Raw genomic sequence first — 12690 nt, forward strand, 5'->3', positions numbered from 1 at the left:
GCAGGAAACTTTAAAATATGTTTAAGAATGAATAAAAATGGCGAATTATGCTTTTAGGAAGTTTAAGAGCATATTTTGATATATAAAGAAAAGATTTGTTGTTGTTTTAAATGAGAATGTGTTTTGAAATATAAGGAAGAGATTTAGATTTTTAAATGGAAAAAGCTTGGCTTTTTAAAAGTTTAATCCTGCAGTTTCTAGGTTATATTTACCCAGTATAAACTTTTCCTAATTCAAAAATAGGTTTCATGCCCTAATCTGTAAAGATTGACGATGACCCATATCTATCTATATTTTGACATGTACCGTATACATATGATTAAAAAATGGAACAGATTAATTCCAGAAACAGTATCATCATGCTTCTAATACAGGATACCATACCTGTAGCACTAAGATCTTTTATAAGTCCTTTTTGAAATTACCCCCAAATGCTGTTTAATAGCTCAAATATATACATGTCTACTGAGACATAAATTTCATTGAGTTCAATGGGGCTTACTTTGAGGTAAGGTACTTAAGGTATAGGATTATACTATAAATATCTCTCAACAACAAAATTTATGCTCAAATCGCATCCACCAATATTATAACCAAATATTGTATTAAAATACACAATGTTAAGTCTGAAAATAGTTTAAAAACTGAGCATTTGTTTTCATAGCTATCTTTTACATCTGCTGGGGTTTAAATAAATTAAATTTCAGCCCAATTTGTTCAGCCCAGTGAGTTATGAAATCTTTAAGAGACGTGGAATTGCAATTTTGCAGAACACAGAAATGTTGCAGGACAGAAAAGATGCATCAAGTTTTATTGGATGCTTAACACTCTCACCCAAGACAATTCTAGAATACAGAAAACACATTTTAACTACATCATGACTAATTTTTAAACCTAAAGCGTCTTACATTTGCAAAAGTAAGGATGAACCCCATCAAACCACAGAATATGAAATAGCAACGAAGAATATATTAATCTGAGTACAAGGCAAGAATTATTTTAAGTATTTATTTTAAATAAAAGAAATCCATGAATGGCTGAAATTGCACCTAATTTTGCAATATCTGTTAATTCTTAACCGTCCTTAGTGAGCTGATACGCCACAATCTTTTGATTCAAAAAACAACAACGCACATTTACAGCAAAGATATGTTGTGCAATTCTCTACATGTCGACACAGAAATAAGTCCCATTGTATTATATGGGCCTTACTCCCATGTAGGTGTACATAGATTGCAGCCTGAAGTGAGGATGAAATATCATTTGACAGAGCAGTCCTATTGGCACTGAAAATCTTCAACCGTTAAAGCATTTTTTTTCAAACCCATAACGACAAAAATGGTGAATCTCTTAAACACACACACAATCTGCCATCAGGAAGACTCTTTAACAGGTTTAGTTGGATTTTATCACACTAGAATGATCTTATAGCTCTAGGCTACAGCATTCGTTTTGGCATTGCTGTTGTAGTGACAGCATATAATACTATCTTAACTCTTCACTAAGGATTTTAAAATGGGGAAAAGAGTCAGAGTTATTCCAAGTAAAACTTTCATCCAAATGCTAGCGTTCAGCACAAAAATATCAAGCAGCTACATTGACGAAGTGTATAAAACAGCACCAGGGAAGTTAATATAGTCTTACCTCAATTTTGACTTACTATTAACTACATCCTCTTATTCATGATATCTTAAATTATGGAAGAGTTTGATGCCAACCATTCGGCAATACTTTTAATAAAAACTTATAATAGGTAGATCAGTAGTCCAATGAAACTCTACAATCCAGATGCCATACATGCTTCAATGTTGAAAATCTGTGCAAAAATAATTGCGCATTTTTCATTTGAAACAGCTTAATTCGTTGAGTTTAAATTTGTATTGGCAGAACCATACTTTTTAAGCAAAACATTCTGCCATCAAAATATCTGCATTATTTTACATAATGTAGAAGTTAGAATCAGATTTTGTGCCATTTTTTTTAAAGACAGTCCACAGCTAGGTCTGAGGTAACTAAAAGAAGCGAAATATTCGTGATCATGTTAAAAAGTACAGAACTTATATGATGCTACATTTCTGAAAGATTGCTTTAGCAGTAAACCAAATATTTTAATTCAGCAGGAAAAATGAACCTGGGCATAAACAAATGCAACTGCTAGTAAGAAAAGAAAAGCACAATGTAAATAGTTTATTTTCAATTGAACAGTCATTTCATTTTGAACACTTTATTATCTTACATCATTGTTTAGCAGGGCTGTAGATTATTTCTGACTGTGTTTGTCCATACGCACACACTCTGATGCACATATGTAAGAGGAGGGAATCCGTTGTTTCCACATTAAATAAAATTGTAAAATATTATTTAATCATTACTAACAAAAGTAATGTGCTCCTTGCTTTACTTTGTGTGATATATGCAAGAATAAAACTGCAGCTTTTAATCACAGATTAACTATGTTTAACATGTGCAAAACCAAGCAAATTAACAGTTTCACATGTGATCCTTTAACGTGCCCTGTAATTTTTAGGATTAAAGCATCCCATGCCAGTTTATATCAGTATTCAAGAAATTTGCCCAGCTGGCCTACTCATGCTAGCTTTGCTGACAAAGGTGGAAAAAGTGTTCTTCCCTTTAATATCCTGGTACTTTACTGTCACTTCAACCCCCCAGGAGGATTTTGCCACAGAGTTATAAGTTATTACAAGATTATCGTAGCATTATACCCTATAGAACGACAATTTTAATTTTTATATGCAAAGACTAATGAGTTGGGAATTAAAAGTGCATATTTGTGGCATTTATGTGCAATCTTATTCACATACAAAAATGATCTTGAGCATTTGCTCTTAGATTACAGGTACTCTTTCAGTCCCCTGCCCAACACACAACAGTAAAGGAAATATTACAAAACTTGATATTGATTTTAATCACAACTTCTCAATGACATTTAAAGCCCTTGGTGGAGGATAGTATAGGTAAGTTTAACCAATACTACTAATACTACCACCAGAAGTAGCAAACTTTAAATTCCTTCACTTATATGTCAACTGGAAATTTGAACTGCAGAGATATAAGCCTCTTACTTTCAAAGCGACAATCTGAATTTTAGTTGCCATCAATTATCTTAAAATCCACAAGGTTGACGCCCAAGCCAAGTATTGAGACAGACCTTTCAGAGTATACACCAACCCTCATGAGATGGAATAAAGATTTAAATAATTTTAACGTAAATAATTTTATATTACATAATTTAAAAAAATGTACTCCTGTTATGAGTTTTGTCATTTATTTTTCAAAAATAAGCATTATGGAAACTGAACCTTACCAAATGGTAAAAGAGCTTTTTCTTAGTTTATGATCATCTCTCATTATTTTATTTTGTGAAACCTCCAGAAAGCTTTGGCTATTGGCCAGTGTAGTTAAATAATAAATAAAATATGCACCAAAGTATAGGTTTCTAAAGTCGTTAGACACTGATTAGGATCACAGACCCCACATCTAGCCACTAGAGTCTAGTGTAATAAAGACAGATGTGTTTTGAACTAGACAATCAATAAAGTAGTTCCATTTTAAAGATTTCACTTGGAATGTTTTGCGAACCTGGTCTATCAAGCTATATGATATTCACCAATTAAGCTGACAGGGGCAGACCCTTTCTTCTCCCATAATGAAAAATGGGATGGGCATTATCTGATAATTTGAGTGCAAACTATTGAGTGCAAACTATTTGTTTCTATTTTGTGGGTATCAGTCAGTAACCAAGCATTTCTTCAAATTGTCACTTTTTTCTAACTACCAACCCCATCCCATTTGCTAGTTAATATAAATCAGCTTTGACAGATACAGAGTTTAGTACCTTCATAAAACTTAGGATGGTGTTACTTGGTTAATACCATACTTTTTATTATCCTGTGGAGAGAAAAATAGTTTGTATAAATGCTTTTTAGAAATACAGCATTTTTTAAAAAAAATCCTAATAGAAATAATTTTGTTTTCAATACACGTCAAACATTAACTCCATTATTCCATTAAGCAAGAGGAATCTGTACAAAAAGGTTATAATATATAAATGCACATTATAAAAAATAGCCTGCAGTGTTCATGTTTAAAAAGGGGAGAAGACAACTAATTGATTTCTCAGTATGTATAATTTATTGCAGTTAGCACACAGTTTAAAAATTCACCAACACACCAATAGTACAAAACTAAACAGCATTATAAGTTATTCCCCTCCCACTCAGGAAAATAAAACATACTATGATTGTCAAAGCTAGATGTCAGTCTAATTTTTAGAACCAAAAAAAAAAGGGAAAAAAAGAATGTGAACTAAAGGCCAACCCCCCTCAAAACAAAACAAAAAAACAATCACTCACGTCCACAAAAAAAGTAGTCCATTTTTCCAGACACTGATTGTCTTTTCTAAATTAATAAAAAGAATGTATTTTTAAAACCTAGAGACTATTCAAGTAACTAAAAATAATGCTCCAAGGCCATTTTCACAGCTTTTTTGTTTTAAATGCCATTACAGCCAAATTAACATACATTTGACCAAAATATTTCCAAAACAGTCCAGCAATACACAATGGAGTTTTCCATTCAGTTTCTTAAGCACAAAAATAGGCTATGTTTACAGTAGTTAAGGCGATCAAATTCTAAACAAAAGCGGAAAGAAGAAAAAACAATTTTCCATGCTACTCCCATAGACCTTATTTGTAAGTGCAAGACAGGAAAACAAACACTGTGCAAAATGCTTTTGCCCTGTGTGTTGATCATTAAAACCACACGTCAGGCTGCAGTCTTTGCTGCTTGGATACACAGTTCACAAACCCTCCCCCCAACTTTTCTCCCGCCGTTCCCCCACCCCACCCTATTCCACCCCATGTCAATCAAGGTTTTCTAGTCCTTTCAGCCTGGGGCTTTTTCACTCCATAGAATCTTTTCAAGGGGCGAAAAATGAATGTCCTATTGTTAATTTGTGCAGCAGGAATTCTAAAAATGCTCATATGGGTAATGTATGCATCTAAGGTTGGAGCTGGCATGAGTTCTGTGCAATCAGATTTTTTTGATAAATGTACACTGCACATGCAAATCTCTAAGCCTGTTTGTAAACATTACTATCTTCCTTTACATAGCTAAAATCAACATGTAGCTTTTGTTCAACTTAAAGACAGTGGGCAATTAATTTAAATTATATAAAATAAAAAACAGTGCATTTATGTTCTTCATAACACCAATTTTCCCAATGGTGTATTTTCCTACAAAAAATTAAATAAGTTTTAAAACTCACTCATTAAAGTTATACAATGCAAACAAAGACAAAAATATACTGAAACGCATGCATTTCCGTAGCATTAATATTTACTTTTCAAGACTCAACTGAGAGCATTAACACAACTTGTCAATTTCCTTGACACCCCCCAGCCCATTAAATCAATTACAGTATACAACAGTAATTCACATTTTTAAATGCACAGTTCGCAACTGCTGAAGCTGCAACATCCTTTTTCATCCCAAACACACCTTCACAGAGTCCCAGCAATTCCAGTGTATTTTCAAAAATCTGCAGTGGTGGTGGTTGGGTTTTGTTTTTTAAATTGGGAACTGTTGTAATCCATAAATTACAATAATATCTCAACTGCTTGTTTAAAAATAGATACTCCAGCATTTCAGAAATTTATCACTTGGGTCTAAAAGCATTCAGGTTTCCCACAGCTAGAAAAGATGCATGCAGTTCTTAAAATTTAACCAAATTATAAAACACTGGAGGGGATTTCTGTTTTTGTTTTAAATGGAGTTTAAAATGATGCAGTGTTGCAAGTAAGGTTAAATATTACACTTGTTCATTTGCAGTTTTACTTAACAGAAGTAATTACTTGATGGGGAAACATGGGGATTTTTTTTAATGAAGTTTATTCGTCTCATTTTTATAGTTCATATTATCAGAGCACTAAGTAGTGAAATGTTCATGCCGCCTTAAAGTGCATAAAACAAGCTAATGGCCAAACTTTCAGTTCAAGGAAACAAGACTGCTTTTAGACTGTACCACAACTATATAGATTTATATATATATATTAATTATATATATAAAAATTCTATTTCCAAAGTTCTTGTGAGCTATCTTCTAATGTCCAGTCTCTGACAGTAGGTAAGCTCAGTGCTTCACTTTTGACAGACAATGAGTTCACCAACTCACAGTGAAACTTCCGAATATGTCTGTAAAGGTCTCCAGACTGTGTGAACCTGCGCTCACACCACTTACAAGCATGTGGTTTCTCCCGTGTGTGAACTACAGCATGGCGGCTCAGATTGTGGGAGTACTGGAAGCTTTTTCCACACTGGGTGCAAGTGTAAGGTTTTTCGCCTGAATGAGTCCTCTCGTGACGCTTCAAGGTGTACATGCAAGAAAAAGTCTTACCACACAAGGAGCAGGTCGGGACATTGACATCAGTAGCAGGCTTGCTGCGGATCCCGTCCTGCTCTCGAAAGTGCGTACTTAAGTGAATCTGCAGAATGTGGGGACTAGGAAAGACTTTGTTGCAGAGGGGGCACATGAAAATTTGGCCTGCAGGGTTAAGTATGTTGGAGACATAGGGGAGCAGACTGCTGTCCATATTCCCTTCCACCTGAACTCTCTCGTTCTCTGGAGTTATCATTTCATCATCACTTGCTTTGTCCTCTCTATCTAGCTCCCTCAAAACAGAATCTTCCCTCATAGGAGCCAGATGGGCTGGCTCATACGGTACCCTGTTATTAGTGCTCACACTTTCTTTCACAGTGCTATGTTCCATGTCATAGTCATTAGTGCCAACATCACTCTCATCACAGGAAGCCTCTTTCTCCACTTTCACCTGCACCAGGTTGTTTCTAATTATGTCCTGTGAAGAGAAATAAGAACTGTTCAAATTCTCAACTCCGGAAAGGCTTGATTTGACAGACAAGTCCAGGACACAGTCAACATCTGCTGAATCCCTCATGGAGGTGACAGACCTTTGGGACAAAGACTCTGTTGAGCTGCAGGGGCTGGCTACTGTTTTTCCAGCTGCTGTTGCGTGTGTCTCTGCCTCTCCACCACTCTGGGGAATGCCTGCTGAGTCCGAGGGCAATCTCATCCACATGTTCCCAGGCTCGGCCGCCAAGTCCCTTTTGCTAGGCAGGATGCTCAATTTTTCATCTTCCCCTTCATCATCATCACTGGGTATATCCCCTGCAATGTGGCTACTGCCATCAGAGAGGCTTTCTACTTTGTCCGAACAACTCGATGCATCTTCCTCCTTTTTAGTACTGTCTGCCTCTGTGGTGGCTTTTTCTTTTAGCTTCTTTTTGCAGACTTTGACGATGTCATACATGTGGAGATAACTGGCAGCTGCTAACACATCTTCAATGGGCAAATCTTTGAACTGGAGTTTCCCTTCATACATGAATTCAAGCAGGAGAGCAAAAGCTGGGGCTGTAACAATGTCGCTGTTCAGATGAACAATGTCTCTTTTGTCCAGCTGATCCTTGTAAAATAGGTGGAAATACATGCTGCATGAAGCCAGTACAGCTCTATGTGCTCGGAATTGGGCATCTCCTACCAGAACAGTGCAGTCACAAAGAAAACCCTGATGCCTCTGCTCACTCAGACATTGTAGTAAATGCCTACTATGGTCAGGAAACTCCATGCTGTCTTCATAACCTAGGAGCAAAAAGAATTAGTTAAATATTAGTAGCAATCAATATATTTACACATGATTACACTTGATAATTTAACAATTTCTACAAGATGTGGAGTTATTAATAAATCGTATTTGCAGCATGCAACAAATTGTATGGCTGAATTAGTCAGCTGTTCATGACTTTTTCCTGTTCAGCTATCTTCTGCAACTTCCATAGTTATATTAACAGTTAATTTCACTGTAAAGATGGAGTCTGTGGTTGGGGGAATCAAGTATTTCACATTATGAAGTTAAATATTACAACAGATCTTACTATGTGAAGGCAGAAACAAAAACTTGAGATGTAACAAGAAATTGGGGTGAAAATTATCTTTAACTGATCAAAAAGACGATGGCTTTTAAAATGCTTTGACAGAGATGAAAGTGGTCTCATTTGTGAATGCTAGACTTTTCTCACAAAAAAGTCTCTTTTGCAAAATAACTGAACAGGCAAAAACTTTAAAAGAATGCATTAAAATGCAGTTATACAGAAGACGCTGCCCCCTCCATTAAGAATCTAAAACATATGGAGAAGGTTTCCACTGGTATGCCGTAATAAAAAAAAGTATTTCAGCAGGATTTAGTCATTTTCTCTCTCTTCTGGCTAGTATTGTTATGATGGCTTGTTCTGGATAACCTTTCTCTTTAGAAGGAAAGGTTTTCAAAGTGAGCATGGAAAGTTACTTCTTAAACACCTTAACTTTCTTCTTCATTTCTGTGACTTGTAATCAAAGTTGTGCTAAACCAGTTACATGCAGCAGCTGCATGTTTGAACATACAGATATGTTCTTAAAGTTACAATCCTGTCCCAAGTATATTCTGCAAAATACTACTGCTAGAATAAAGCAAGAAGATTTACAATACAATCACTTTAAGTGCCCCACAGCCAACATCAATCCTAATCCTTAAGAGGGCTAAAAATAAAGATTGGAGGGCAGCTCACAAGGTAGCTGTGATCAAATTAGGAGGCTGAAAGGACAGAGAGGGACGAAGAAGGAAGCTTATAAACATCTGATCCAGCTGACTGTGGCCATATGGCAGCTGCTGCCCAGATAAAGAGATTAAGAATAGAGGAGTGCGATTACAGCTGTCTGGCCAATTCAGGCAGCTCAAATCTACAAGTTCTAAATTAGTCGTGAACACAAAAACCTCCCCTCAAACAATTATTGTTATATTGAAATAAACTTCTTTTGTATATAACCAAGAAAGAAAAAAGTGGGGACTAGCCAAATTATTCTCAGGGGAGGGGGGATCCTAAAGTTTAATACATGTATGATTTCCATTCCCCCACCCACCCCAAAAGGTTGTAGATTTCTAGAGTTTTCAGCAGCTTGGTCTTCAAGCATAAAGTTGAACAGCGGAAATCACCATGTACTTCAGTTTCTGGCATACATATTCGCTTTTTTATCCTTAAAAACAGTACTATTAGAAAATTAATAACTACTGTATTGCCATCATTATTCCTCCCTAGATTGTGAATTGCTGCCTCAGTACTCAAGAGAATAAAAATAGTGGGACTGCACCATTTAAAGAGCTACTTTTAATACAACTGCACAAGAACAAACAGGTCAATACATATTTCCCAAGCTTTAATTGCACTATGAACTGTTATCCCCTTTTTCTCTGAATTGTACTTATTCTTCCTAAATCTCATTAAACAAGTAATGGGATTTTTATTCTGAAATTAAATAAACACCAAGAGAGAAACATACTGTAGCTAGCCTACCACTGTTCCTACCTTTAGCACACATAAACCTGATTAAGTCCTTTTGTCCGAGTCTTGCTGGCTCCAGGTCTGTTAGATCGGTGGAAAAAAGCAGACAGAGAGAGAGACAGATGCAAAGTGGAGATGATGTTAGAGAGGAATGAGATACCTTCCTTACACACAGATCTGCAAACACACTCACTCCCTGTCTGTGTGTTAGAATAAAAGGCTGAGGGATGGCAGGCTGTCAGCTGCTCTGACATCATGTTCAGATGGAAATGCTACCTCCAGCTGTGCTCCTTTTAATGCCATATGCTACTCCTCTACACTCCTGCCACCAGCTTTTTCTTAGGAGAACTTTTCTTGTCTGTTAGTATAAACAAAATACTTCAAAGTCTCTTTTTTCAAAACTTTCTAACAGAGAAAAGTAAAAAAAAAAATCCTTAAACATATGGGGCTCCACTGCATGTACAGTAAAGCAACCCTTCTGTCATAACTTTGTGGAGTCTTTTATACATTGAGAACTTACTCAAGCCATACTAATCCATTTTTTTTTTTACAGAACCCGGAGGTTCATTTTAAAAGATGATTTTTATCTAATAGCTTTAACTCAGTGCACAAATCACCCCTTCTATGGATTTAGAGGGTTTTAAACACACACATACACAGCCCAACAACCACCAGTATAGATATCAGTGCAATCATATATTGTCAAAGCATTTTAGTCAAAACAAAACAAAACAATTGACTTCTTAAGAATTTGTATTCAATAATGAAGCTAAATCTTCTTTAACACACTTGATATAAAATAAATGGGGAATGAAAACTCAAGTTGCAGTGCAGATTTTTCACTTGCAAACATGCTGTTTTATACAAGGCCTAGAGTGGTAATAATAAAACCCTCTCCTGCTCATACTACACCCTCTGCCTGAAAAATAATGTGTAGTGTTGTTCAAAGGTGTGTTGTAAAATATATTTAGCCCGTGGCATGCAATATTCAACACTAATTTTGTTTTTAATTAGTCGGGCAACAGCACTAACACCTACATTAAAACATACTTATTAGTATTTTTACTGTGTATGCATATAGAAAACCCATTCATGAAAAATGTTATGACCTCCTTTTACTTGACAGGAAGGTATCATGAGTAATGGGCAAAACAAGTAAAATGAAATGAACTGTTCCACATAGCAGAATGAACAAGTCACCAGCTTAACTTTCTTAAGCCATCAACTAACTTTATCCGCAATGAATTAAGTTCTCCACACCATTTACTCATAAGTATGCACCCGTACTTTTCTGCAACAGCTATCAACTCTAAGCTCTACTATGGTTGCTACCATTAACAGAATACCAAAAATGGGGGGTGGGGCAAATATGGACACACAACTTTATGATAGATAAAAACTCACTCTTCATTGAAAGACAAGAAGTTGAGGGTTAAGCTTAATCTAGCCCTCTGACACACTGTAAAGTATGCAGAGAGCAGAAAAAGAGTGCACAGAAGGAGGTGGTGGGAGAGGAACAGCAGCACAGACAGGAAAGAAGAAAGCAGCCAACTGCAGGAACAGACCAGAGCACAGTAGCCAAAGCAACAACAAAAGGAAAGTAACTAGAAGAGCTGAACACAAGAGTCCTGGGAGGGAGCAGAGCTTTCTTCTCACCCTTCTCATCTACCCTGCCTTGTCTCCACAGCTGCATTACTCCCCACATCACCTACCCCCTGACCTTCTGAGCTGCAAGACAAAACACATACACACTGCCTCTGCCACACACAAAGGGCTCCCTCCCCCCACCTGCTCCTGAACTCAGCCCAACCCCCCAGCAAAACCTCCTCTCCCACCCTATATGCGAGGCTAAACACTCAGCGCCTTGCAAACTCTTACTCAGAGGCTGATCCTTCCCTATTCTAGATTTGCAGCCTGCTCTGTCGCTTTCCCCTCTCCCCTGTCACTGTGTAACCCCTTCCAAAGTCAACCCACCTGCTCCTACCCCAGAATGGGTTTCTCTCCATCCTGACCCATTAACCGCCTGACCCCTCTTCTAAGCCCAGCCCTACGACACCTCTTGCTCCCTCGCCCTAAACTGCAGAGCAGATTCCACCTCTTCCCCACCCACCCCACCCCGAGACCCCTCCTCTACCCCACCTGTTCAGCCCGTTCCCCTCACTTTAAGCTGCTCACCTGGAACGCCTCAAAGCCTCCCAGTGCCCACAACCTCTTTGAACCACCTGCCTCTACACCTCACGCCTTCACTGCCCTCTCCCCAAACAGCCTCTCAATTGCCCCACACCAACCTAGCACCCCCCATAGCACCACAACCATCAACGTGCTGTTCTCCTCCCTGTCTCAGCGACACGGGGCCGCTTCTGCCCGGCCGCTTCTGCCCAGCCGCACCCCATCCCACGGCCCCCCCCTTCGCCCAGTCCCATGGGGGGTGGGGTGTCAGGGTCGGGACTCACACTCTGGAGCGGCCCCCAAGTCCCAGCCGCGCTCCTTCCTACGCCGCCGCCGCCGCTTCTTCCTCCGGCCACCGCCGGCGCTGCCCCCCTCCGGGCTCCCCGCGCCCCCCGCCCGGCGTCCCGCTCGCTCCCCGCCCTGAGGCAGCGAGTGAGTGAGGGACCACCAAGCGGGGCAACGAGAGCGGGCCGGGGGGGGGGAGGGTGGAACTAAGAAGGAAGGAGGGAGCGAGGGCCCCCGCGCCGTCTCAGCGGCCCCCCATGGCAGCGCCCCGGAGGATCCCGGGTCGGCAGAGCGGGAGGAGGGAGAGGGGGCGGGGAGCCAGGCGCACGCAGCGCAGGAGCACGCACGGCGGCGGCGGCGGCGGCACAGACGGGCCCGGGCTGCGGCAGCCAGATGTTTCCTTCACTCCCCTCCCTCTTTCCTTCCTTCCCCGACCAGTTTTCCTGACTGACAGCGCAGCCGGCCCACGGCGCAGCTCCCGCCAATCAGAGGGGGAGAGCCGCGCTGATCGACATTGAGAGCCCGCCCAATGGTAAGGGGAGGAAGCGAAGGGGACTCGGGGCTGCGGCTAATCATCGCGTTGGGGGGCGGGGCTAGCGCTCCACAAGCTGGGCGTCAGGGGAGTGAGAAGGGGCGGGGATTTGTAGTCCCGGGTCAGTCCGCGCGTCCTGCTCCTCACTGCAGTCTCCTCGGCCTCGGGAGGAGCGAGTGACGGAGCGGGCTGCTTCTTTCTCCCTGGGCGCGGTGCATGGTGGGGGAATCATGGCTCTGGGTCTCGGGGGCGATAGGCAGAGGGCTGCGCGCGCTAAAGGCGCGGCCTGCCTCGAG

The 12690-nt window shown here is 39.9% G+C and overlaps 1 protein-coding gene across 2 annotated transcripts; it reads right to left on the reverse strand.

The window, feature by feature from the left end:
* Positions 1–4102: 4102 nt before the first annotated feature.
* ZBTB18 (zinc finger and BTB domain containing 18) lies at positions 4103–11955 on the reverse strand. 2 transcript variants are annotated; one of them, XM_063124319.1, is made up of 3 exons: positions 11862–11885; positions 9433–9489; positions 4103–7675 (listed from the first exon to the last, which is right to left on the reverse strand). In XM_063124319.1, the coding sequence occupies exons 2-3, from the start codon at positions 9443–9445 to the stop codon at positions 6093–6095; spliced, it is 1596 nt and encodes a 531-aa protein (XP_062980389.1). In that variant the 5' UTR covers positions 9446–9489; positions 11862–11885; the 3' UTR covers positions 4103–6092. The 2 variants fall into 2 exon arrangements, with proteins under 2 accessions (XP_062980389.1, XP_062980390.1); XM_063124320.1 differs by lacking the exon at positions 9433–9489 and having other exon boundaries at positions 11862–11955.
* Between the last annotated feature and the right edge of the window lie 735 nt (positions 11956–12690).

This window comes from Elgaria multicarinata, chromosome 4 (assembly GCF_023053635.1).
Source record: "Elgaria multicarinata webbii isolate HBS135686 ecotype San Diego chromosome 4, rElgMul1.1.pri, whole genome shotgun sequence".
NCBI lineage: Eukaryota > Metazoa > Chordata > Lepidosauria > Squamata > Anguidae > Elgaria > Elgaria multicarinata.